Genomic DNA, 27,782 nt, shown 5'->3' on the forward strand with positions numbered 1-27,782 from the left:
TCCTCCCTTCAAGGCCCTACTGAGAGCTCACCTCCTCCAGTAGGCCTTCCCAGACTGAGCCCCCTCCTTCCTCTCCCCCTCGTCCCCCTCTCCATCACCCCCATCTTACCTCCTTCCCTTCCCCACAGCACCTGTATATATGGATATATGTTTGTACATATTTATTACTCTATTTATTTATTTATTTTACTTGTACATATCTATTCTATTTATTTTATTTTGTTAGTATGTTTGGTTTTGTTCTCTGTCTCCCCCTTTTAGACTGTGAGCCCGCTGTTGGGTAGGGACTGTCTCTATATGTTGCCAACTTGTACTTCCCAAGCGCTTAGTACAGTGCTCTGCACACAGTAAGCGCTCAGTAAATACGATTGATTGATTGATTGATTGAAGCTTGGGGAGGCTCGAGGGAGGAGAGATTTCCGGGGTACCAGATGCGCCACACTGGGCCTGGGGCTGGCACTTAGCTCCCTGCCTCTAGGAGGAAGCGATCCCTTGCTCCGCCCACCCCTTGTGAGCCCGTTGTTGGGTAGGGACCGTCTCTATATGTTGCCAATTTGTACTTCCCAAGCGCTTAGTCCACAGCTCTGCACACAGTAAGCGCTCGATAATTACGATTGAATGAATGAATCGCTCCCTCGTGCCTGGCCAGGGCGGGTCCTGGGGGAGGGATTTGGTGGTAAGCTCAGACGTGACAGCCAGAGGAAGAGGGAGTGTCTGCTCTGCCCCTGCTCCAGGGCCACACTCTCTAATCATCATCATCATCATCAATCGTATTTATTGAGCGCTTACTGTGTGCAGAGCACTGTACTAAGCGCTTGGGAAGTACAAATTGGCAACATATAGAGACAGTCCCTACCCAACAGTGGGCTCACATGTGGATCAAAGGAAGGGTGGGAGTTCCAAGAGGGGCTTGGAGCGGGGGGCAGGGAGAAAGGGGCAAGAATGACTGCCAGAGAACTTAGAAAAAAATCCAAGACAAGGGGATTGGGGTGGTAAATCCAACACCACGTTTACCTTCTCCCAGGACAAATAATAATAATAATAATGTTGGTATTTGCTAAGCGCTTACTATGTGCCGAGCACTGTTCTAAGCGCTGGGGTAGATACAAGGTCATCAGGTTGTCCCACGTGGGGCTCACGGTCTTCATCCCCATTTTCCAGATGAGGGAACTGAGGCACAGAGAAGTGAAGTGACTTGCCCAGAGTCACCCAGCTGGCAAGTGGCACAGCCACTTTGCCAAGTGGCAAATATTTAAAGCCTCTCTGTCCCCACAGTCCATCCGCAGTGTGGCTAGTGGAAAGACCCCGGGCCTGGAAATCAGGTGACCTGGCTTCTAATCCCAACCCCACAATTTGTCTCCCGGGTGACCTTTCTCCATGCCTCACTTTCCTCATCTGTAAAATGAGGAATGCTTGGTTTTTTTTTTGATAGTATTTATTAAGCGCTTACTATGTGCAAAGTACTGTTCTAAGCACTGGGGAGGTTATAAGGTGATCAGGTTGTCCCACAGGGGGCTCACAGTCTTAATCCCCATTTTACAGATGAGGCAACTGAGGCGCAGAGAAGTTAAGTGACTTGCCCAAAGTCACACAGCTGACAAGTGGCGGAGCCGGGATTTGGACCCATGACCTCTGACTCCAAAGCCCGGGCTCTTTCCACTGAGCCACGCTGCTTCTCCTCCCCCTTCGACTGTGAGTCCCATGTGGGACAAGGGCTGCATCTCTGCCTATATTAGATCTTCCCCAGTGCTTAGCACACAGTTAGACCACAGCTATCATTAATAATAACGATGCTATGAGCGTGACTCATCACCAGGGCCCACAACACCTGGACTTCGAGTCCTGAAGCCCCAACAAGGTTCACCAGGAGAGGGGCAGACTCTGCTTTGTGTGTGTGGCAGGAGGGAGAGATGGAGGAGGGATGGGGAAGCAGCGTGGCTCAGTGGAAAGAGCCCAGGCTTTGGAGTCAGAGGTCAGGGGTTCAAATTCATTCAATCATATTTATTGAGCGGTTACTGTGTGCAGAGTACTGTACTAAGCGCTTGGGAAGTACAAGTTGGCAACATATAGAGACAGTCCCTACCCAACAGTGGGCTCACAGTCTAAAAGGGGGAGACAGAGAACAAAACTATACTAACAAAATAAAATAAATAGAATAGATATGTACAAGTAAAATAAATAAATAGAGTTATAAATATGTACAAACATATATACATATATGCTGTGGGGAAGGGAAGGAGGTAAGATGAGGGGGATGGAGAGGGGGACGAGGGGGAGAGGAAGGAAGGGGCTCAGTCTGGGAAGGCCTCCTGGAGGAGGTGAGCTCTCAGTAGGGCCTTGAAGGGAGGAAGAGAGCTAGCTTGGCGGATGGGCAAAGGGAGGGCATTCAAATCCCAGCTCTGCCAATTGTCAGCTGTGTGACTTTGGGCAAGTCACTTCACTTCTCTGGGCCTCAGTTACCTCATCTGTAAAATGAGGATGAAGACTGTGAGCCCCCCCCGTGGGACAACCCGATCACCTTGGAACCTCCCCAGCGCTTAGAACAGCGCTTTGCACATAAGAAGCGCTTAATAAATGCCATCGTCATTATTATATTATGAGCAGATGGGGAAAAACCAGCAGCCACCGAGTCCCGGGGGGTGCCAGGGCAGGAAATCTCACCTTGCCAAAAGGAAAGGAAGATGACTGACTTGACCATGAAGAACTTGAGGACTGGGCTGTAGGGACTGAGCAGCTCGCGGGTGGCGAAGTAGAAGAGGAAGAGGGCGTACAGGGCCAGGCTGACGGAGATGTTGTAGATGATCGTCACGTACAGGTAGCCACTGGTGACGCTGCAACGGCCAGGGGGATTGAGGATGGGGCTGGCGGGAAGCCGGATGCGCCCCGGCCACCTGTCCCACCCCCTCCCTCGGCTTTGTTGCCCACCGCGATGGCAATCCCGGCCCCGGACGTGTTCACTTACTCAAAGTCACCGTCCCGGTACTTGCCGAAGGCTTGGAGGATCACCGTGCTGATGGCCATGAGGGGTTTCACCACACAGAACTGCAGAGTGGCCTGAGGCGAGGTGGAACGGGGAGGGGAGATGGAGAGAGCCCACCTGGGACGGTATTCAGACTTGCGGCCCCAGGCTGAAAAGCAGCATGGCGCGGCAGACAGAGCTCGGGCCCGGCAGTCCGAAGGCCGCGGGTTCTAATCCCGCCTCCGCCGCTTGTCTGCTGTGTGACCTCTGTGCCTCAGTTCCCTCTGCTGGGTGACCTTGGGCAAGTCACTCCGCTTCTCTGGGCCTCAGTTACCTCATCCGTAAAATAGAGATTACGAGGCAGGGCCCCTTGTGTGACAGGAAGCCCACTGTTGGGTAGGGACCGTCTCTATATGTTGCCAACCTGTACTTCCCAAGCGCTTAGTACAGTGCTCTGCACGCAGTAAGCGCTCAATAAATACGATTGAATGAATGAATGGAAGGAACTGTGACCGACCCAATTAGTTTGAATCTGCCCTAATGCTTACAACAATGCTTTGCACGAAGTGAGTGCTTAACATGTCCATTATTATTATTATTATTACAGTTCTCTGCGAACTGCGGGCCTTCAGTAAATACGACTGATTGCTTGATAGCATTCTGGCACTGTGAAGGGACAGCAAAGGGTCGTGATGATGACAAAGACGATGACGGTATTTGTTAAGCACTTACTATGTGTGAAGCACTGTTCTAAGCGCTGGGGGATACAAGGTGATCAGGTTGTCCCACATGGGGCTCACAGGTTTCAACCCGTCTACATGTTTTGTTTTGTCTTCTAGCCTGTGAGCCCGTTGTCAGGTAGGGACCGTCTCTGTCGCTGACTTGAAATTCCCAAGCGCTTAGTACAGTGCTCTGCACACAGTAAGCGCTCAATACGACTGACTGAATGAATCCCCATTTTATAGTTAAGGTCACTGGGGCCCAGAGAAGTGAAGTGCTTTGCCCAAAGTCACACAGCCGACAAGCGGCAGAGATATCTGGTCCAGTCCCCTGCCTTTGCGTACCAGAGAACATAGACTTCCCAGGGCAAATGGTAGCCAGTCCCGGAATCCTTCCTCTGTCCCAAAGAAGAGGAGTGGCCACCAACAGGTTTGTCTTGGGCGTCCCCCGCACTTCTCTTTCCTCTTTCTAAAACAACTTCCCTTTCCCGTCACCCTCCCCTTGTCCCCGGGTCACTAATTTTCTCCCTTCTTTGGAGGCCAAATGCCAACTGCTCTTGGCTTTTTTTTTTTTTCCCGGATGGTATTTGTTCAACTCCTCCTATGTGCCAGACACTGTACTAAGCGCTGGGATAGATACAAGATAATCAGGTTGGACACAGTTCATGCCCCCCAAGGGGCACTCAGTCCTAATCCCCGTTTTACAGCTGAGCTAACTGAGGCCCAGAGAAGTGACTTGCCTGAAGTCACACGGCAGACAGTGTGGCGGAGCTGGGATTAGAACTCGGGTCCTCTTACTCCCAGGCGCGTGCTCTTTCCACTAGGCCACCCGGCTGCTATTTCCACCACTCCACCTATGGCCCAACCACCATTCTTGATCGGGTAACCCAGAGGAGGCCATCTCTTGCCTTCCGCCAGCCCCCCAACTTTTTTTTAACCCTGCAACGTGTGTGACTCGGGGGAGAGGGCGAGGGCGTGTCCCCCTCTCCATCCCCCCATCTTACCTCCTTCCCTTCCCCACAGCACCTGTATATATGTATATATGTTTGTACATATTTGTTACTCTATTTTACTTGTACATATCTATTCTATTTATTTTGTTAGTATGTTTGGTTTTGTTCTCTGTCTCCCCCTTTTAGACTGTGAGCCCACTGTTGGGTAGGGACTGTCTCTATATGATGCCAACTTGTACTTCCCAAGAGCTTAGTACAGTGCTCTGCACACAGTAAGCGCTCAATAAAACGATTGATGATGATGATGAGTGAGGATTTGTTACAGGGAGGCACCTGCCAGGATCGTGAAGCGAGGAGAATTAGGAGAGAGAGCCAGGGAAAAAAAACAACAAAAAACCAAAAACTGACACACACCCAAACAAAAGCCCGTGAGTCACGGCTGGGACAGGAACCAGGACAGGCAAACTGGTAAACAAAGACTTCAGAACTTCCTCCGCCCCGTTCCGAGTTGTTTAACCATTTATTTAACCGCCTCAAGGGCCAGGGGCTTTGCTCTTGGAAACTCCCCAGGAAAGGCAGCCCGGTCTACTGGAAGGAGCAGGAGGAGTTCTTGCCAGCTCCAGGCCGATAGCGCAGCCGTGGCCAAGCCGTTTAAGCTCTCTGGGCCTGGAAAATGGGGATAGGCGACTCTCCCTCTAAATAAGTTCCGGGAATGTCGGAAAAACAAAATGAAAAGCGTCTGGGAAAATTAAAAGCTGGATGTGAATTCTGGGTGGCATTTTTAATGATTAGGAACGACGGTGGGGCAAACTGAACCTGAAAGCAGCTCTCTGGCCCCTTTCAGAAAGAGGGAGGTTTGCTCCGGGGAGGCAGAGGAACAGCATTGACCTAGTCGAAAGCACACGGGCCTAGGAATCAGAGGACCCGGATGCTAATCCCAGCTCTGCCTCTTGCCTGCTGTGCGACCTAGGACAAGTCACAACTTCTCTGGGCCTCAGTTCCCTCACCTGTAAAATGGAGTTTAGATACCTGTTCTCCCTCCCACTTAGGCTGCAAGTCAGTCAGTCTTATTTACTGAGCATTAAGCTCTTGGGAGAGTACGATATAACAATATAACTGACACATTCCCGCCCACAATGAGCTTACAGTTTAGAAGACTGCAGCTAAAGTCTCACGTGGGTCAGGGACTGTGTCTGATATCTGCTTATATTGTGTATTTCCCCAGTGCCCGGCACTTAATAATAATAATAATGATGGCATGCTGAGTGCTTACTGTGTGCAAAGCACTGTTTTTAAGCAATGGGGAGGTTATAAGGTGATCAGGTTGTCCCACGGGGGGCTCACAGTCTTAATCCCCATTTTCCAGATGAGGTAACTGAGGCCCAGAGAAGTGAAGTGACTTGCCCAAAGTCACACAGCTGACAATTGGCAGAGCCGGGATTTGAACACATGACCTCTGACTCCAAAGCCTGTGCTCTTTTCCACTGAGCCACGTTGCTTCTCATAGTAAGCCACAAATACCACTGACAACAATAATATAATAATGATAATAATTGTAGTATTTGGTAAGCACTTACTATGTGCTGGGCATTGTACTACTACTACTACTACTACCAATGATGGCATTTGTTAAGCACTTACTATGTGCAAAGCACTGTTCTAAGCACTGGGGGGATACAAGGTGATCAGGTTGTCCCACAGGGGGTTCACAGTCAATTCCCATTTTACAGATGAGGTAACTGAGGCACAGAGAAGTGAAGTGACTTGCCCAAAGTCACACAGCTGACAGGCGGCGGAGCTGGGATTAGAACCCATGACCTCTGACTCCCAAGCCCGTGCTCTTTCCACTGAGCCACGCTGCTTCTCTTACTTGTACTACATGCTGGGATGGATACAAGCAAATCGGGCTGGATACAGTCCCTGTCCCACATAATAATAATAATAATAATAATAATAATAATAATAATGATAAGCGCTTACTATGTGCAAAGCACTGTTCTAAGCACTGGGGAGGTTACAAGGTGATCAGGTTGTCCCACGTGGGGCTCACAGTCTTCATCCCCATTTTGCAGATGAGGGAACTGAGGCCCAGAGAAGTTAAGTGACTTCATTCATTCATTCAATAGTATTTATTCATTCATTCAATCGTATTTATTGAGCGCTTACTGTGTGCAGAGCACTGTACTAAGCACTTGGGCAGTGCAAGTTGGTAACATATAGAGATGGTCCCTACCCAATAGCAGGCTCGCAGTCTATTTATTGAGCACTTACTGTGTGTAGAGCACTGTACTAAGCACTTGGGAAGTACAAGTTGCGCTTGGGAAGTACAAGTTGGACTTGTACTTGCCCAAAGCCACACAGCTGACAGGAGGGGGAGTCGGGATTTGAACCCATGACCTCTGCCTCCAAAGCCCGGGCTCTTTCCACTGAGCCCCGCTGCTTCTCTGTCGCAGTCTCAATCTCCATTTTACAAAGTGAGATCACTGAGGCCCAGAGAAGTGAAGTGACTTACCCAAGGCCACAGAGCAGACAAGAGGCAGAGCCAGGATTAAAACCCGTGACCTGCTGACTCCCAAGCCCACAGCCCGGGCTCTTTCCACTGAGCCACGCTGCTTCTCTGTCGCAGTCTCAATTTCCATTTTACAGAGTGAGATCACTGAGGCCCAGAGAAGTGAAGAGACTTACCCAAGGCCACAAAGCAGACAAGTGGCAGAGCCAGGATTAAAACCCATGACCTGCTGACTCCCAAGCCCACAGCCCGGGCTCTTTCCACTGAGCCACGCTGCTTCTCTGTCGCAGTCTCAATCTCCATTTTACAGAGTGAGATCACCGAGGCCCAGAGAAGTGAAGAGACTTACCCAAGGCCACAGAGCAGACAAGTGGCAGAGCCAGGATTAAAACCCATGACCTTCTGACTCCCAAGCCCACGCACTAGCCACTAGGCCAAGCTGTTTTAGTCTCCCAGGCTTCCAACAGGGCCACAGCCCACAGGGGCCGCGCCCCAGTTCAGGAACAGAAACATTAGACTGTGTCTAATGTTTAAAAAACATCAGTCTTTTAGACTGTGAGCCCACTGTTGGGTAGGGACTGTCTCTATATATTGCCAATTTGTACTTCCCAAGCGCTTAGTACAGTGCTCTGCACATAGTAAGCGCTCAATAAATACGATTGATGATGATGACGATGACTGACGGAACGAGGAAGTCATCGTCCTTTAGGTTAGCGTGCGGCCAGCTGGCCTGGGGGTTTCCCCTGTGGCCAAGAGCTCTGTGATGATCTGGGAGTGGTGGTGAAAGAGAATCAATCAATCAATCAATCGTACTTATTGAGCGCTTACTTTGTGCAGAGCACTGTACTAAACGCTTGGGAAGTACAAATTGGCAACATATAGAGACAGTCCCTACCCAACAGTGGGCTCACAGTCTAAAAGGGGGAGACAGAGAACAAAACCAAACATACCAACAAAATAAAATAAATAGGATAGAAATGTACAAGTAAAATAAATAAATAAATAGAGTAATAAATATGTACAACCATATATACATATATACAGGTGCTGTGGGGAAGGGAAGGAGGTAAGATGGGGGGATGGAGAGGGGGACGAGGGGGAGAGGAAGGAAGGGGCTCAGTCTGGGAAGGCCTCCTGGAGGAGGTGAGCTCTCAGCAGGGCCTTGAAGGGAGGAAGAGAGCTAGCTTGGCGGAGGGGCAGAGGGAGGGCATTCCAGGCCCGGGGGATGACGTGGGCCGGGGGTCGATGGAGAAGGAGCTGGATATCAGGGGATGGGGGGGGCAGCAGGGACCCCGAGCGGTGAGGATGCCAGTGGGGAAATGAGAAAGAGGGTCCGAGCCCTGAGAGGGTAGAGGGACCCCTCTCCCCAGCCCCCAACACCCGCTCTCTCAGGGGGAGACGCGTCCCTCGGTCAGCTCCGACGTAAGGAAAGTAGGGAGGCCAGGCTTGGCCGCTTCAGGGTTTTGGGGGAGACGAGTCCCCCACCATCCAGCCGAGCACAGGGGCTTTGAGTGGTTTTGGGGGGTGGCTGCCGGGGGCCACAAAGAGACGACGGGGTCGCTGGGTTCAGACAGCTAACCCACACGCCTCTCAGAACCAAAAGCTAATAACGGGCTTTGGAATGCAACAGCCACCAAGTGAAGGAAGTGTACCGTTTCAAATAAAGCTGCGGGTTGCTCTGACTTTGGTTTTCCCCACCTCCCTCTGAAAAAAAGGGTCCTGAAACTTTCAACTTCTGGGTCTGGGCCTGGCTGGAAGGGGCAGGGAGGAGGGAGTTCGGAGTCCTAAACCACGGTGGCCCCAAGACAGGGGTCTCGTGGGGGATCATGGCAGGGAGGTTCTTCCAAACCCCCCGAGGTGGCTCCGCCTTCCTCTACAGTGCTAACAATAATACTAGCAGCAACTGTGGTGTTTGTTGAGCACTCGCTACATGTGAGATACTGTACTAAGTGCCAGAGTGGATGCCAGAAAATCGGGTTGGACGCAGTCCCTGCCCCACGTGGGGTTCGGAGTCTTAATCTCCCATTTTACAGATGGGGCAGGGATGGATGAGAATGGATGGCGGCAGAGAACCGCAGAGTCCCCCCCGGACTTGTCGTTCCTAGGCCATCCCTGATCATTCATCCGGGGCGTGGGCAGGGGTCCGGGACCACTCTCCCTCTCCGCTTGGCCGTCGCCTCCCCGCACTGCCGTACCTGCTTGCAGAACCGCAAGAATCCAATGGAGTAAGTCTTCCCCCACAGGCAGCAGGTCCCATACATGCAGCTCGACCTGGAAATTCCCAGGAGGCGGGAAGGTCAGAGGAAAGGGCAGGCCAGCAGGAAGTGGAGCAGAGCCCGGGGGGAGATGGGCCGGAGGGAGGGAGGAGGGCCAGCAGGAAGCAGAGAGCCCTTTATGGCGGGGGGCAGAAGGGGTGAAGGGAGAACAGGACGGGTGTCGGGGGGAGAGGAGGCCTGCTTCATCTAGAGCCAGACAAGCCTCAGTAGATCCCCGCATCTGGCCGTGCAGAGGGAGGGGCTACAGGCTGGACCCTCCCGGAGACCAGGCGGCCCCCCCCAAAGGAAATCTGCTCCTTTAACCCCTAACAAGGGAAGGGAAGGTCAGCGGAGCCGTCCCGTCGGCTGGCTCAGGACACCGTGGCTCAACGGGGAAGGAGAGGAGGGACCAGAGAGAGGTGGTCAGTTTCCCATCCTGGGCCACGCCGGCCGGCGCTGGACTCAGGGGGCAACATCGGACCGGGGGACAGACGCTCAACACTCACTCAATGGACTTCCCCCGGATCTCAGACATGATGGCGCTTTCTCCTCCGAGATATTCATAGCAGAGGCTCAGGAAGTTGTAGATGACAAAGGCTGCGGACACAGAACCCAGAGGGACCACGTGAGAAATTCCACACTGGAATGAGACAGCCGGGGCTTGGAACGGAGGCTGGAGAACTGGAAGGCGTATGGGGGTGGTTTGGAGGGTGACACGGGGGGAAATTCCTTTCTTATTTTTCCTTCTTTTGGTATTTCTTAAGTGCTTACTGGGTATTAAGTGCTGGAAGTAGATACCAGGGCAGACACACTCCCTGTCCCACATGAGGCTTGCAGTCTTAAATGGGACGGAGAAGGGGTATTTCAACCCCATTTTCTAGAGACAGTCCCCCTGTCTCAACCCCCGCCCCGACCCCATCAGTTGTAAACACACTCAGGACTGGAAGAGAGCCTTGTTTTCTCTTCTCTAACCCCCACAGTGCAAGCTCAATTCATTCATTCATATTTATTGAGCGCTTACTGTGTGCAGAGCACTGCACTAAGCACTTGGTAAGTACAAGTTAGCAACATCTAGAGACGGTCCCAACCCAACAACGGGCTCACGGTCTAGAAGGGGGAGGCAGACAACAAAACATGTGGACAGGTGTCAAGTCATCAGAATAAATAGAAGTAAAGCTAGATGCACATCATTAACAAAATAAATAGTAAATCTGTACAAGTAAAATAGAGTAATAAAACTGTACAAACATATTTACAGGTGCTGTGGGGAGGGGAAGGAGGTAAGGCGGGGGGGATGGGGAGGGGGAGAGGAAGGAGGGGGCTCAGTCTGGGAAGGCCTCCTGGAGGAGGTGAGCTCTCAGTAGGGCTTTGAAAGGAGGAAGAGAGCTAGCTTGGCGGATGTGGGGAGGGGGGGCATTCCAGGCCGGGGGAGGAGCTGATGAATGAACGAAAGAGCAGGAATCCAGCAGCAAAGGGAACTGGAAAACCCAAATGTCAATAGTCCATCATCTCAGCTGGCCCACCTCCCACTTCTTCCTGACCTTTCAAAAACCCCCTCAAATCCACCGCATTTCCTTGGTGGGCGGGGAGGAGGAGGGCCCTATCCCTCTTTTCTCTCTTTTTTCTTTAAATGGTATTTGTTAAGCGCTTACCATGCGCCAGGCACCGTACTAAGCGCTGGGGTACATACAAGCTAATCAGGTTGGACCCAGCTCTCGTCCCACATGGGGCTGTCTTAATCCCCGTTTTACAGATGAGGTGACTGAGGCACAGAGAAGTTATGTGACTTGCCCAAGTTCGCACAGCAGACAAGTGGCAGTGCCGGGTTTAGAACCCTGGTCCTCTGATTCCCAGGCTCGGACTCTCGTTTCACTATTATTATAGTGACTGAGCCCCTTCCTTCCTCTGCCCCTCGTCCCCCTCTCCATCTCCCCACATCTTACCCCCTTCCCTTCTTACATCTTACCTCACTGTACCTCGCTCTCGCCTGTCCCGCCATCGACCCCCGGCCCACGTCATCCCCCGGGCCTGGAATGCCCTCCCTCTGCCCATCCGCCAAGCTAGCTCTCTTCCTCCCTTCAAGGCCCTGCTGAGAGCTCACCTCCTCCAGGAGGCCTTCCCAGACTGAGCCCCTTCTTTCCTCTCCCCCTCGTCCCCCTCTCCATCCTCCCGTCTTACCTCCTTCCCTTCCCCACAGCACCTGTATATATGTATATATGGTTGTACATATTTATTACTCTATTTATCTATTTATTTATTTATTTTACTTGTACATTTCTATCCTACTTATTTTATTTTGTTGGTATGTTTGGTTCTGTTCTCTGTCTCCCCCCTTTTAGACTGTGAGCCCACTGTTGGGTAGGGACTGTCTCTATGTGATGCCAATTTGTACTTCCCAAGCGCTTAGTACAGTGCTCTGCACATAGTAAGCGCTCAATAAATACGATTGATTGATTGATTGATTGATTGATTCCCTTCCCCACAGCACCTGTATATATGTATATATGTTTGTACATATTTATTACTCTATTTATTTATTTTACTTGTACATATCTATTCTATTTATTTTATTTTGTTAGTATGTTTGGTTTTGTTCTCTGTCTCCCCCTTTCAGACTGTGAGCCCACTGTTGGGTAGGGACTGTCTCTATATGTTGCCAACGTGTACTTCCCAAGCGCTTAGTACAGTGCTCTGCACACAGTAAGTGCTCAATAAATATGACTGATTGATTATTATTAATAATATTCATATATATTGAATTCTTGAATTATTGAGCTCTTGCGGCATGCAAAGCACCTGGGAGAGTACAATATAACATCAGACACATTTCCTGCCCACAACGAGCTCACAGTCTAGACGGGGAGACAGACATTAATATAAATACATTAGATGAATGAAGAAATTACTAGTCCATGCTGCTTCTTTAAAGGTTCTCCTGCCCCAGATGGTGTTAACACAGACTTTCCAATCCGAGGTTACCAGAGTCGGTCTGAGAGCAATCAATCAATCAATCAATCGTATTTATTGAGCGCTTACTATGTGCAGAGCACTGTACTAAGCGCTTGGGAAGTACAAATTGGCAACACATAGAGACAGTCCCTACCCAACAGTGGGCTCACAGTCTAAAAGGGGGAGACAGAGAACAGAACCAAACATACCAACAAAATAAAATAAATAGGATAGAAATGTACAAGTAAAATAAATAAATAAATAAATAAATAGAGTAATAAATATGTACAACCATATATACAGGTGCTATGGGGAAGGGAAGGAGGTAAGATGGGGGGATGGAGAGGGGGACGAGGGGGAGAGGAAGGAAGGGGCTCAGTCTGGGAAGGCCTCCTGGAGGAGGTGAGCTCTCAGCAGGGCCTTGAAGGGAGGAAGAGAGCTAGCCTGGCGGAGGGGCAGAGGGATTGGGGGCATTCCAGGCCCACAATCTCAACACAATCTCAAGACCTTCGCCCCCACAACTGCTACTTCACCCAGCGTCACTCACATGGTTGCTTACAAGAAAAAGAAATCCTTCTCGGGGAAGGGGAAGGGGAGAAGGTGGGTGGGTGGGGGGATTCACTCTTTTGCAGAGGGAAGTAATGCACATGACATCCAGTGTGTTATTACACCACGCGCTCTAAGTATCCAGTTGACCCCTGCCAGCTGACTGTGTGTGTCTCCCCCTCCCTCCCTCTCAACTCCAGGCAGGAGAAAGAAACCATTGAGGCCTGCGTCCGGCAAGCATCCCACCCTAAGCCCGTGTTGCGAGTTTGTGCTATGGGCTGTCATCCTTGCTAAGACCACTGCTGGGTGATGGGTTTCACAAAGAGAAAGACTTCCAGCTCGTCCCAGATGACTCAAGTCGGGGAAGGAATGGTCCGCACGGAGACGGCTGTTCTCTGGGGAGGATGGGGTGGGTGGGTGGGCCTCCCACCCCTCTACTCTGCCCCCACTCACAGGCACAAAAGCCCATAAACAAGTTCCTGGCTCCGGGAGGAGAAAGTAGGGCGCCAAATCCATCCCGATTTCCTTTTATCTACCCCACCGCTTAGTACAGTCCTTGGTAAGCGCTTAACGAATACCACGATTATTAAATCCCGGCTCTCCCTTTGCTGATAGGAGACGTCCCTGGTGAAGGAGCTCAGGAAATCCCACCGGCTTTCCTCCTTCCAAACACGGGGAGCGGGAAGACGGCCCTTCTCCCAGGCCCAGGGGGCTTTCTCCCTTACTTCGCTGTGACTTCCCAAAGGATTGCCTTAGGGGGAACAGGAGACAAACAGTGTTTACGGAAGGAGTTGGGGACTTGGACACATCCCAGGTTCTACATTAATCAATTCATTGCATTTAATAATAATAATGGTATTTGTTAAGTGCTTAATACGTGCCAGGTACTGCACTAAGCCCTGGAATGGATACAAGCAAATTAGGTTGGACACAGTCCCTGTTCCGTGTGGGGCTCACAGTCTTCATCCCCATTTTACAGCTGAGGGAACTGAGGCCCAGGGAAGTGAAGTAACTTGCCAAAGGTCACAAAGCAGACAAGTGGCAGAGCTGGGATAATAATAATAAAAATAATAGCATTTATTAAGCACTTACTATGTGCAAGGCACTGTTATAAGCGCTGGGGGGGGGATTACAAGGTGATCAGATTGTCCCACGGAGGGCTCACGGTCTTAATCCCCATTTTACACATGAGGTAACTGAGGCACAGAGAAGTTATGTGACTTGCCCAAAGTCACGCAGCTGGCAGTTGGCGGAGCCGGGATTTGAACCCATGACCTCTGACTCCAAAGCCCGGGCTCCTTCCACTGAGCCACGCTGCTTCATGGATGAGAACCCACGGCCTCCTGATCCCCAGGTCTGCGCTCTATCCACTCCACCACGCTGCTTCCCGTATTTACTGAGTGCTCACTGTGTGCAGAGCACTGGACGAAGCGTTGGGAGAGAACAATATAACCGAGTGGGTGGACAAGTTCCCTGCCTAGGATGGGCTCAACTGTCATTTTCGAACCACATCTCCCAGGGGTGGCCTTGTGACCTGAAGAGCGGCGAACCAAAAAAAGAGAAAAAAAATTGATGTGGTTGAGAGCTGCCCATGACAAGGGTGAGTCGGATCTGCCGAGAGGGGAAGGGGGTTTGGCTGTGAGTGACTCCGGGAGCTGATGGCGTGCCCCTCTTGGGCGGGTAATCCACGGCGAAAGGGCAACAATGAACCACCCTGCCACTCAGCGGGTGAAGCGCCGTGAGTCCCGTCCCCCCCCGCCCCCAACCCCTTAATTCTCTCTCAATCAATTCATTCATTCAATCGCATTTACTGAGCACTCACTGTGTAATAATAATAATAACAACGATAGCATTTATTAAGCGGTTACTATGTGCCAAGCACTGCTCTAAGAGCTGGGGAGGTTACAAGGTGATGAGGTTGTCCCGCGGGGGGCTCACAGTCTTAATCCCCACTTTACAGATGAGGTAACAGGCACAGAGAAGTGAGGTGACTTGCCCAAAGTCACACAGCTGACAAGTGGCGGAGCCGGGATTTGAACCCATCATCATCATCATCAATCGTATTTATTGAGCGCTTACTATGTGCAGAGCACTGTACTAAGCGCTTGGGAAGTACAAATTGGCAACACATAGAGACAGTCCCTACCCAACAGTGGGCTCACAGTCTAAAAGGGGGAGACAGAGAACAAAACCAAACATACCAACAAAATAAAATAAATAGGATAGATATGTACAAGTAAAATAAATAAATAGAGTAATAAATATGTACAACCATATATACATATATGCAGGTGACCCATGACCTTTGACCCCCATGCCTGTGCTCTTTCCACTGCGCCACACTGTGTACAGGGCCGCGGGGTGACTGGTGCAGGGTGATGCCACAGGTGTTCGGGTTCGTTCATTCATTCAATTGTATTTATTGAGCGCTTACGGTGTGCAGAACACTGTACTACACGCTTGGAAGAGTTCAATGTAATGATAAACAGACACATTCCCTGCCTACAATGAGCTTACAGTTTGGAGAGGGAGAGGTGTCCCCATGGGTTACCAGGATTTCACAGCCATTTCTGCCGGGACACGGTAGTTGGGTTTTCATGAAGGGAAATCGGGTTCTCGTGAACCACTGACCCTTGATTTGCTCCCTTTATTCATCCCCGCTACTAGCCCTTCAGCATTTATGTCCATATCTGTAATTTATTTTATATATATTCATGTCTGTCTCCCCGCTTCTAGACTGCAAGCTCACTATGGGCAGGGAATGTGTCTACTGTTCTATAGTACTCTCCCAAGCGCTTAGTACAGGGCTTTGCACACAGTAAATGCTCAATAAACATGACTGAATGAATAAACGAACTTCTCTGGGCCTCAGTTACCTCCTTCTCCAGCCCAGCCCGCACCCTCCGCTCCTCTGCCGCTAACCTCCTCACCGTGCCTCGTTCTCTCCCGTCCCGCCGTCGACCCCCGGCCCATGTCATCCCCCTGGCCTGGAATGCCCTCCCTCCCAACATCCACCAAGCTAGCTCTCTTCCTCCCTTCAAGGCCCTACTGAGAGCTCACCTCCTCCAGGAGGCCTTCCCACACTGAGCCCCCTCCTTCCTCTCCCCCTCGTCCCCCTCTCCATCTCCCCCGCCTTGCCTCCTTCCCCTCCCCACGGCGCCTGTATATATGTATATATGTTTGCATTTATTTATTACTCTATTTTATTTGTACATATTTATTCTATTTATTTTATTTTGTTACTTTGTTTTGTTGTCTGTCTCCCCCTTCTAGACTGTGAGCCCACTGTTGGGTAGGGACTGTCTCTAGATGTTGCCAACTTGGACTTCCCAAGTGCCTAGTCCAGTGCTCTGCACACAGTAAGCGCTCAATAAATACTATTGAATGAATGAATGAGTGAATGAAAAATGGGGAATAGGACTGTGAGCTCCACGTGGGACATGGACCCATGGTCTCTTCCTCCCTTCAAAGCCCTACTCAGAGCTCACCTCCTCCAGGAGGCCTTTCCACACTGAGCCCCCCGATTCCTCTCCCCCTTCCCCCCGCCCTACCTCCTTCCCCTCCCCACAGCACCTGTATATATGTCCGTACAGATTTATTACTCTATTTATTTTACTTGTACAGATTTACTATTCTATTTATTTCATTTTGTTAATATGTTTTGTTTTGTTCTCTGTCTCCCCCTTCTAGACTGTGAGCCCGCTGTTGGGTAGGGACCGTCTCTATACGTTGCCATCTTGGACTTCCCAAGCGCTTAGTACAGTGCTCTGCACGCAGTGAGTGCTCAATAAATACAACTGAATGAATGAATGAATCTGGTTAGCGTTTATCTACCCTAGCACTTAGTACAGGGCCTGGTACATAGTGAGCACTTAACAAATACCATAAAAATCAAAACAAAAAAAGGGGAATCTACATCCAGGGATGGATACAACGGGCTCAGGGCAGGAGAGCAGAGGAGGAACCCGCGGGCCAAGGAACCACAAGGGATTCCAGGCGCAGCTTGTGGTCCTTGGCAGAATCAACTCAAGTCCCCACAGGCCCAAGGCTCCCTCCCTCCCTCCTCCTCTCCCTTCCTGGTTGCTTGGCAGCAAGGAAAGCATCACCACAGAGTGCTGGGAGCCGAGAAACCTTCATTCTATTTGTGACTCGTCCACTGACTTGCTGGGTGTCCTTGAATGAGGCACCAAACCTCTCTGGGCCTCAGTTCCCTCCCCTTTAATTATAAGGTGGCATTTGTTAAGCGCTTGCTATATGTCAGGTATCGTACTAAGTGTCGAGGTAGATTCACGGTAGTCAAGTCGGACACAGTCGCTGTTCCCTACGAGGCTCACGGTCTGAGGAGGAAGAAAAGCATCTTGAATCTCCATTTTGGAGCTGAGGAAACTGAGGCCTAGAGAAGCTGACTTGGCCAAGGTCAAACAGAGGGTGACTGGTGGAGCTGGGATTAATAATAATCCCAGCTCCCAGACCGAGCCCCTTCCCTCCTCCCCCCCTCGTCCCCCTCTCCATCCCCCACATCTTACCTCCTTCCCTTCCCCACAGCACCTGTATATATGTATATATATCTTTGTACATATTTATTACTCTATTTATTTATTTATTTATTTTACTTGTACATATCTATTCTATTTATTTTATTTTGGTAGTATGTTTGGTTTTGTTCTCTGTCTCGCCCTTTTAGACTGTGAGCCCACTGTTGGGCAGGGACTGTCTCTATATGTTGCCAATTTGTACTTCCCAAGCATTTAGTACAGTGCTCTGCACACAGTAAGCGCTCAATACGATTGATGATGATGATGATGAATACTACTACTAATAATAATGATAATGATGGTATTTGTTAAGCGCTTACTTCTAGACTGTGAGCCCACTGTTGGGTAAGGACCGTCTCTATATGCTGCCAACTTGTACTTCCCAAGCGCTCAGTACAGTGCTCTGCACACAGCAAGCGCTCAATAAATACGATTGATTGATTACTCGCAAATCACTGTTCTAAGCACTGGGGGGATAGAAGGCGATCAGGTTGTCCCACGTGGGGCTCACAGTCTTCATCCCCATTTTACTGATGAGGTAGCTGAGGCACAGAGAAGTGAAGTGACAGGCCCAAAGTCACACAGCTGACAAGTGGGTGGCTCCTTCCACCGAGCCCCGCTGCTTCTCGTCACCCAGGTGCTCTGACTCTCGGGCCTGCTCTCTCTCCAACCAATCAATCGTATTTATTGAGCGCTTACTGTGGGCAGAGCACTGCACGAAGCGCTTGGGAAGTCCAAGTGGGCAACACACAGCAGGAAACCCGCTCCCCAGCCCCGCCCGCACCCGCTCCCCGGCACGGGCCAAGACCAGCCCCGCTCACCCTCGTAGCAATCCCTCACGGTGCCGAAGTAGACGTAGTACTGGTCGTTGGTGAAGAAGAGGAGGCTGAGCCAGGAGTCGAAGGCGTAGATGGGCACGATGAACAGGATGCGGACGATGTAGCGCTGTTCGTTGGGGCAGCTGGAGCAGCGCAGGTGCATGTATATCTAGAAGGCCGGGCAGAGGGGAGCTCACCCGGGGGGGGACGGGTAGGGGAGGAGAGCCTCAGCCCCCTCCCCTTAAGGGCCGGGCTGGGGGGGTCGTCATCATCATCATCAATCGTATTTATTGAGCGCTTACTGTGTGCAGAGCACTGTACTGAGCGCTTGGGAAGTACAAGTTGGCAACAAGCAAGGTTCAGTGCTTGGTCCCCTTCTGTTCTCGATCTACACGCACTCCCTTGGTGACCTCATTCGCTCCCACGGCTTCAACTATCATCTCTACGCTGATGACATTAGCTGAGTTAACATTAACTGAGGCCTAGAGAAGCTGACTTGGCCATGGTCAAACAGAAGGTGACTGGTGGAGCTTGGATTAATAAATAATAATAATGATAATGATGGTATTTGTTAAGCGCTTGCTTCTAGACTGTGAGCCCACTGTTGGGTAGGGACTGTCTCTATATGTTGCCAATTTGTACTTCCCAAGCGCTTAATACAGTGCTCTGCACATAGTAAGCGCTCAATAAATACGATTGATGATGATAACATATAGAGACGGTCCCTACCCAATAGTGGGCTCACAGTCTAAAAGGGGTCCCCCTTCCCTTCAGAGCGCTTCCCTCCCCAAAACAGGGTCCCCGACCAGACTACTTTAAGAGGTCACTCTGGGCCTAGCCCAGTGTCAGGCCGCAGACGTTAAAAACAAATAAAGACACATTTTCCCCGACCAGACTACTTTAAGAGGTCACTCTGGGCCTAGCCCAGTGTCAGGCCGCAGACGTTAAAAACAAATAAAGACACATTTTGGTCAACTGGGTGGGGGTTCTGTCCTCCTGCCTGCTGGGGATACGCGTGAAGCGGCGTGGCTCAGTGGGAAGAGCTCGGGCTTTGGAGTCAGAGGTCATGGGCTCAAATCCCAACTCCGCCAATTGTCAGCTGTGTGGGCAAGTCAATTCACTTCTCTGGGCCTCAGTTCCCTCTTCTGGAAAATGGGGATTAAAACTGGGAGCCCCCCACTCCGTGGGACAACCTGATCACCTTGTAAACTCCCCAACGCTTAGAACGGTGCTTTGCACATAGTAAGCGCTGAATAAATGCCATCAAAATAAAAAAAAGTCACTTCACTTCTCTGGGCCCCAGTGACCTCATCTGTAACATGGGGATAGAGACTGTGAGCCCCACGTGGGACAACTGATCACCTTGTAAACTCCCCAGCGCTTAGAAGACTTTGGGCAAGTCACTTCACTTCTCTGGGCCTCAGTTCTCTCATCTGTAAAATGGGGATTAAGACTGTGAGCCCCCCCGTGGGACAACCTGATCACCTTATAAACTCCCCAGCGCTTAGAACGGTGCTTTGCACATAGTAAGCACTTAATAAATGCCATCAAAATAAAAAAAAGTCACCACTTCTCTGGGCCTCAGTTCCCTCATCTGTAACATGGGGATAGAGACTGTGAGCCCCACGTGGGACAACCTGACCACCTTGTAAACTCCCCAGTGCTTAAAAGACTTTGGGCAAGTCACTTCACTTCTCTGGGCCTCAGTTCCCTCATCTGGAAAATGGGGATTAAAACTGGGAGCCCCCACCCCCCCCACCCCCAGTGAGACAACCTGATCACCTTGTAAACTCCCCAGCGCTTACAACAGTGCTTTGCACATAGTAAGCGCTTAATAAATGCCATCAAAAAAAAAAAAAGGATCACTTCACTTCTCTGGGCCTCAGTGACCTCATCTGTAACATGGGGATAGAGACTGTGAGCCCCACGTGAGACAACTGATCACCTTGTAAACTCCCCAGCGCTTAGAAGACTTTGGGCAAGTCACTTCACTTCTCTGGGCCTCAGTTCCCTCATCTGGAAAATGGGAATTAAAACTGGGAGCCCCCCCGTGGGACAACCTGATCACCTTGTAAACTCCCCAACGCTTAGAACGGTGCTTTGCACATAGTAAGTGCTTAATAAATGCCATCAAAAAAAAAAAGTCACTTCACTGGGCCTCAGTGACCTCATCTGTAACATGGGGATAGAGACTGTGAGCCCCACGTGGGACAGCCTGATCACCTTGCAAACTCCCCAGCGCTTAGAAGACTTTGGGCAAGTCACTTCACTTCTCTGGGCCTCAGTTCCCTCACCTGGAAAATGGGGATTATGACTGTGAGCCCCCCGTGGGACAACCTGATCACCTTGTAAACTCCCCAGCGCTTAGAACAGTGCTTTGCACATAGTAAGCACTTAATAATAATGATGGCATTTAAATGTCATTCAAAAAAAAAAGTCACTTCACTGGGCCTCAGTGACCTCATCTGTAACATTGGGATAGAGACTGTGAGCCCCACGTGGGACAACCTGATCACCTTGTAAACTCCCCAGTGCTTAGAACAGTGCTTTGCACATAGTAAGCACTTAATAATAATGATGGCATTTAAATACCATCCAAAAAAAAAAAAAAGTCATTTCACTTCACTAGGCCTCAGTGACCTCACCTGTAACATGGGGATAGAGACTGTGAGCCCCACGTGGGACAACCTGATCACCTTGTAAACTCCCCAGCGCTTAGAACAGTGCTTTGCACATAGTAAGTTCTTAATAAATGCCACAATAAATAAATTAATTAATCCCTTTTTATCCTTGCCAGGGACAGGTCCGTCGTGGGGGGAGCGGGGGCGATTAATCTCCTAAGAAGCCCCTTTCACTGCCACAAACTCATCCAGCGAAGTCAATCCACTGTACTGAGCGGCTGTCTGCTGTGTGCAATGCACTGGACTAGGAGTTTGGGGGACTACAATGGCATCGGGATTAATAATCATTATCACCGTGGTATTTGTTGAGTGCTGTCTACATGCCAACCATTGTGCAACTCTCCCCCTCCTTCCCCTCTCCATCCCCCACAAGCCTTACCTCCTTCCCTTTCCCAGAGCCCTGTATATATGTATATATGCTTGTACGCATTTATTACTCTATTTATTTTACTTGTACATATCTATTCTATTTATTTTGTTACTATGTTTGTTTTGTTCTCTATCTCCCCCTTCTAGACGGTGAGCCCACTGTTGGGTAGGGACCGTCTCTATACGTTGCCAACTTGCACTTCCCAAGCGCTTAGTACAGTGCTCTGCACAGAGTAAGCGCTCAATAAATAAGATTGATTGATGGATTGATTAATGGGATTGAAATGAGAAGCAGCACGGCCTAGGTGGACGGAACAACAGCCTGGGAGTCAGAATGACCTGGGTTCCAATCCCAGCTCTGCCACTTGTCTGCTGCATGAACTTGGGCGAGTCATTTAACTCTCTGTGCCTCAGTTACCTCCCCTGTAAAATGGGGATTAAGACTGTGAGCTCCATCTGGGACATGGACTGTGTCCGACTGGATTGCCTCATATCTTCTCCGGTGCTTAGTACAGTGCCTGGCACCTACTAAGTGCTTAACGAAAACCACCAAAGTAAAATATATAATCAGACAAAATGATAATAATAATTGTGGTATTTGTTAAGCGCTTATTAGGTGCCAGGCACTGTACTAACCTCCTTCCCTTCCCCACAGCACCTGTATATATGTTTGTACATATTTATTACTCTATTCATTTATTTATTTTACTTGTACATATCTATTCTATTTATTTTACTTTGTTAATATGCTTGGTTTCGTTCTCTGTCTCCCCCTTCTAGACTGTGAGCCCACTGTTGGGTAGGGACCGTCTCTATATGTTGCCAACTTGTACTTCCCAAGCGCTTAGTACAGTGCTCTGCATACAGTAAGCACTCAATAAATATGATTGATTGATTGATTGAGATAGGCACAAGCTAATCAGGTTGGAAACAGTCCCTGTCTCACAAGGGGCTCACAGTCTTAATTCCCATTTTACAGATGAGGTAAATAAGGCCCAGAGAAGGGCCCAGAGAAATGAAGGTCACACAGCAGACAAGCGGCAGAGCCGGGATTAGAATGATAATAATAATGACGGCATTTGTTAAGCGCTTACTATGTGCAAAGCACTGTTTGAAGCACTGGGGGGGATACAAGGTGATCAGGTTGTCCCATGGAGGGCTCACAGTCTTAATCCCCATTTTACAAATGAAGTCACTGTGGCTCCGAGAAGTGAAGCGACTTGCCCCAGGTCACACAGCAGACGTGTGGCGGAGCTGGGATCCGAACCCATGACTTCTGACTCCAAAGCCCACGCTCTTTCCACTGAGCCACGCTGCTTCTCTGTGAGCCCACTGTTGGGTAGGGACCGTCTCTATATGTTGCCAACTTGTCCTTCCCAAGCGTTGAGTGCAGTGCTCTGCACACAGTAAGCGCTCAATAAATACGATTGATGGATTAGAACCCAAGTCCTTCTGACTCCCAGCCCCGTGCTCCACCGACTAGGCCGTGCTGCTTTTGGTCTGGGGGGACAGGGTGGCTCACAGTGTCTTCTGGGGTCATTTCCCTGCCAGCGGGCAGGGGGTCCCCGGAGTGGACTGAGGCGCGCTGCTTTGGAGTGGGAGAGGATGGGGAAGGGGAGGAGGGGATGGGGAAGGGGAGGAGGGGATGGGGAAGGGGAGGAGGGGATGGGGAAGGGGAGGAGGGGATGGGGAAGGGGAGGAGGGGATGGGGAAGGGGAAGAGGGGATGGGGAAGGGGAAGAGGGGATGGGGAAGGGGAAGAGGGGATGGGGAAGGGGAAGAGGGGGTTGGGGAAGGGGAAGAGGGGATGGGGAAGGGGAAGAGGGGATGGGGAAGGGGAAGAGGGGATGGGGAAGGGGAAGAGGGGATGGGGAAGGGGAAGAGGGGATGGGGAAGGGGAAGAGGGGATGGGGAAGGGGAAGAGGGGATGGGGAAGGGGAAGAGGGGATGGGGAAGGGGAAGAGGGGATGGGGAAGGGGAAGAGGGGATGGGGAAGGAGCCAGGGCCGGCCCGCACCTGATGGCAGGTGATGAGCAGAGCCGTCCACACAAAGAAGCCCGAGGTGGCCTGGGCCGCCGTCGTCATCAGGAATATCGGCTGCTCCACGACGGCCGGGCTGCCGGCGGGCCCCGCCGAGACGCTGGGGGCCGCGACCGCCGTCGGAGAGGCGCCCGTCACCAACATCGTGCCTCGGGGGCCGGACACCGACAACCTGCAAGGGGAGAGCACGGAGTCAGGCTGGGGCAGACGGAGAATAATACGATGGAGGGCGTTTGTTAAGCGCTTACTATGCGCCAAGCACTGTTCTAAGCACTGGGGGAGATACAAGGTCATCAGGTTGTCCCACGTGGGGCTCACGGTCTTCACCTCCATTTTACAGATGAGGGAACTGAGGCTCAGAGAAGTTAAGTGACTTGCCCAAGGTCACACAGCTGACAAGTGCCGGAGCCGGGATTAGAACCCACGACCTCTGACTCCCAAGCCTGTGCTCTTTCCACTGAGTCACGCGGCTTCTCTAGTATTTAAGTGCTTACTATGTGCCAGGCACTGTTCTAAGGCTGTGAGCCCACTGTTGGGTAGGGACCGTCTCTATATGTTGCCAACTTGTACTTCCCAAGCGCTTAGTACAGTGCTCTGCACACAGTAAGCGCTCAATAAATACGATTGATTGGTTGATTGATTCTAAGAGCCGGGGTAGACACAAGGTCATCAGGTTGCCCCTCGTGGGGCTCACAGCCTTAATCTCCATTTTACAGATGAGGGAACTGAGGCCCAGAGAAGCGAAGTGACTTGCCCAAAGTCACACAGCTGACAAGTGGCAGAGGTGGGATTAGAACCCATGACCTCTGACTCTCAAGCCCGGGCTCTTTCCACTGAGCCACAATGCTGGGCAAGGGACCCCTTGTGAGTTTAGGGGCAACAGCGTGGCTCAGTGGAAAGAGCCCGGGCTTTGGAGTTAGAGGTCACCATCATCATCAATCGTATTTATTGAGCGCTTACTATGTGCAGAGCACTGTACTAAGCGCTTGGAAAGTACAAATTGGCAACATATAGAGACAGTCCCTACCCAACAGTGGGCTCACGGTCATGGGTTCAAATCCCGGCTCTGCCAATTGTCAGCTGTGTGACTTTGGTCAAGTCATTTCACTTCTCTGCGCCTCAGTTAACTCATCTGGAAAATGGGGATTAAGACTGTGAGTCCCCCATGGGACAACCTGATCACCCTGTAACCTCCCCAGCGCTTAGAACCATGCTTTGCACATAGTAAGCGCTTAATAAATGCTATCATTATTATTATTATTACTACCCCCCAGCCCCTCCCCACAGCATTTGTGCATATTTGCACATATTTATTACTCTATTTTATTAATGATGTGTATATAGCTATAATTCTATTTATTCTTCACCACTTAGCTGTGTGGCTTTGGGCAAATCACTTAACTTTTCTGTGCCTCAGTTCCCTCATCTGTAAAATGGGGAAGAAGACTGTGAGCCCCCCCGTGGGGCAACCTGATCACCTTGTAATAATAATAATAATAATAATGATGATGGCATTTCTTAAGCGCTTACTATGTGCAAAGCACTGTTCTAAGCGCTGGGGAGGTTACAAGGTGGCAGAGCCGGCATTCGAACCCATAACCTCTGACTCCCAAGCCCGGGCTCTTCCCACTGAGCCACGCTGCTTCTCTTGTAACCTCCCCAGCACTTAGAATAGTGCTTTGCACATAGTAAATGCTTAATAAATGCCATCAGTATTATTATTTGATGGTACTGACGCCTGGCTGCTTGTTGTGTTTAGCTGTCTGTCTCCCCATTCTCGACTGTGAGCCCGTTGTTGGGTCGGGACTGTCTCTATCTGTTGCCGAACTGTACTTTCCAAGCGCTTAGTACAGTGCTCTGCGCACAGTAAGCGCTCAATACAGCTGAATGAATGAATGAATGAATGAACAAGTGACGGAAGCGGAATTAGAACCCACGTCCCCTGACTCTCAAGGCCGTGCTCTTTCCACTGAGCCACGCTGCTTCCTCCGCCGCCGGTCTTCTGCTTTTTTAAGGGATAAGTGTAGCTTCTTTCCAAACTAGACGAGGGGCCCGGGTGTGCCCCCCTTCCTTCCCACCCCTCGGGGACCGGGTGACAAGTGACAGAGTCCCCCCCAGCAGACACTTCTGAATCCTCCATCTGGACCCCGCCGCCGCTCCCAAAATGTCTAAATAACTGTAATAATAAAAATAATAATGGCGTTTATTAAGCGCTTACTACGTACAAAGCACTGTTCTAAGCTGGGGAGGTTACAAGGTGATCCGGTTGTCCCACGAGGGGCTCACAGTCTTAATCCCCACTTTACAGATGAGGGAACTGAGGCCCAGAGAAGTGAAGTGACTTGCCCCAAGTCACCCAGCTGACAAGTGGCGGAGCCAGGATTCGAACCCATGACCTCTGACTCCCAAGCCCGGGCTCTTTCCATTGAGCCACACTGCTTCTCTCAGTAGCCGAGGGGAGCTAATCCGTCGGGCTCCAAGAACACTCCGATTTCATTCCAACGCTCTGAACCGGATCCCGGCCTGAAACCGAGGCTGGAGCAATGAGCTAATAATAATAATAATAATGATAAAATAATAATAATAATAATAATAATAATAATGACGGTATTTGTTAAGCGCTTACTCTGTGCCAAGCACCGCTCTAAGCGCTGGGGTAGATACAAGGTGATCAGGTTGTCCCACGTGGGGCTCACAGTCTTCACCCCCATTTTACAGATGAGGTCACTGAGGCACAGAGAAGTGAAGTGGCTTGCCCACAGTCACACAGCTGATTAAGTGGTGGAGCCGGGATTAGAATTCAAGACCTCTGGCTCCCAAGTCTGGGTTATTTCCTCTAAGCCGCCAGAGGCCCGGCTCGGGAAGCATTTGACACAGCTTGGAGCCCGAGCGGTGGGCTCGATCGCTTTTTGGTTCCCCCAAAGCCTCGGCCCCCCGATTCAAGGAGCCGTCGCGTGGTCCTTTCCCTACAACAGGCAGGGTTGGGGTGGAAGGGGCGGGGAGGTGAAGGGACCGGGGATGACGGCACCATTAATTCGATTTCTTGAGCCCCCTGCCTGGCCCAACAGACATGGGGGACGATGACCTAGAAGTAGGGAGGGGGCTTCGGGCCACAGGTCAATCAATCAATCGTATTTATTGAGCGCTTACTGTGTGCAGAGCACTGTACTGAGCGCTTGGGAAGTACAAGTTGGCAACATATAGAGACAGTCCCTACCCAACAGTGGGCTTACAGTCTAGAAGGGGGAGACAGAACAAAACCAAGCATACTAACAAAATAAAATAAATAGAATAGATATGTACAAGTAAAATAAATAAACAAATAGAGTAATAAATATGTACAAACATATATACGTATATACAGGTGCTGTGGGGAAGGGAAGGAGGTAAGATGGGGGGGATGGAGAGGAGGACGAGGGAGAGAAGGGGAGAGAGGGGGACGTTGCCAGTCAGGACGTTGCCAGTCTACTTCCGACAGCACGGCATATTGCATAGGACATCAGCCTGGGAGCCAGAAGGTCATGGGTTCTAATCTCAGCTCCGCCACTTGTCTGCTGTGTGACCTTGGGCAAGTTACTTCACGTCTCTGTGCCTCAGTTACCTCATCTGCAAAATGGGGATTGAGACTGGGAGCCCCATATTGGACAGGGACTGTGTCCAATCCGATTTGCTTTTAATGATACTAATGACGGTATTTGTTAAGCGCTTACTATGTGCCAGGCACTGTTCTAAGCACTGGAGTAGACACAAGGTCAGCAGGTTGTCCCTCGTGGGGCTCACGGTCTTTATCTCCATTTTGCAGATGAGGCAGCTGAGGCCCAGAGAATCAATCAATCATATTTATTGAGCACTTACTGTGTGCAGAGCACTATACTAAGCGCTTGGAAAGTACAAGTTGGCAACATATAGAGACAGTCCCTACCCAACAGTGGGCTCACGGTCTAAAAGGGGGAGACAGAGAACAAAACCAAACATACTAACAAAATCAAATAAATAGAATAGATATGTACAAGTAAAATAAATAAATACAGTAATAAATATGTACAAACAGAGAAGTTAAGTGACATGCCCACAGCCACACAGCTGACAAGTGGCGGAGGCGGGATTAGAACCCACGACCTCTGACTCCCAAGCCTGGGCTCTTTCCACTGCGCCACGCTGCTTCTCCATCCCTGCGCTTAGTACACTGCCTGGCACATAGTAAGCACTTAAATACCTTAATTATTATTACTACTATCCCTGCCTTCCAGGGGCGAAACAATCAAGAGAGGGAGACAGGCACTAAAATAAATTACAGAGAGGAGGAAATAGAGTCGAAAGATCTGTACATTAAACACAATGGGGAGTTGTGAGCAATTTAGTGCTTAAGAGGCTTAAAAATGCCGATGTGGCAGTTGAGGTTATGAGAAATTAACTGAGGAATAATAATGATAATGACGGCATTTGTTAA

General features: G+C 50.3%; 1 protein-coding gene across 2 annotated transcripts in view; it reads right to left on the minus strand.

The window, feature by feature from the left end:
• The window catches only part of TMEM184B (transmembrane protein 184B), a 64,124-nt gene that overhangs the window by 7,257 nt on the left and 29,085 nt on the right, over nucleotides 1–27,782 (minus strand). For both annotated transcript variants that reach the window (XM_038756449.1, XM_038756450.1), the window contains exons 2-7: nucleotides 23,309–23,504; nucleotides 18,247–18,412; nucleotides 9,902–9,992; nucleotides 9,336–9,411; nucleotides 2,963–3,054; nucleotides 2,662–2,831 (exon numbers count right to left, since the gene is read on the minus strand). In XM_038756449.1, the coding sequence (XP_038612377.1) occupies nucleotides 2,662–2,831; nucleotides 2,963–3,054; nucleotides 9,336–9,411; nucleotides 9,902–9,992; nucleotides 18,247–18,412; nucleotides 23,309–23,476 (763 nt within the window). In that variant the 5' untranslated portion in view covers nucleotides 23,477–23,504. The remainder of the gene's footprint in view (nucleotides 1–2,661; nucleotides 2,832–2,962; nucleotides 3,055–9,335; nucleotides 9,412–9,901; nucleotides 9,993–18,246; nucleotides 18,413–23,308; nucleotides 23,505–27,782) is intronic.

Source organism: Tachyglossus aculeatus, chromosome 14 (genome assembly GCF_015852505.1).
Source record: "Tachyglossus aculeatus isolate mTacAcu1 chromosome 14, mTacAcu1.pri, whole genome shotgun sequence".
Lineage (NCBI taxonomy): Eukaryota > Metazoa > Chordata > Mammalia > Monotremata > Tachyglossidae > Tachyglossus > Tachyglossus aculeatus.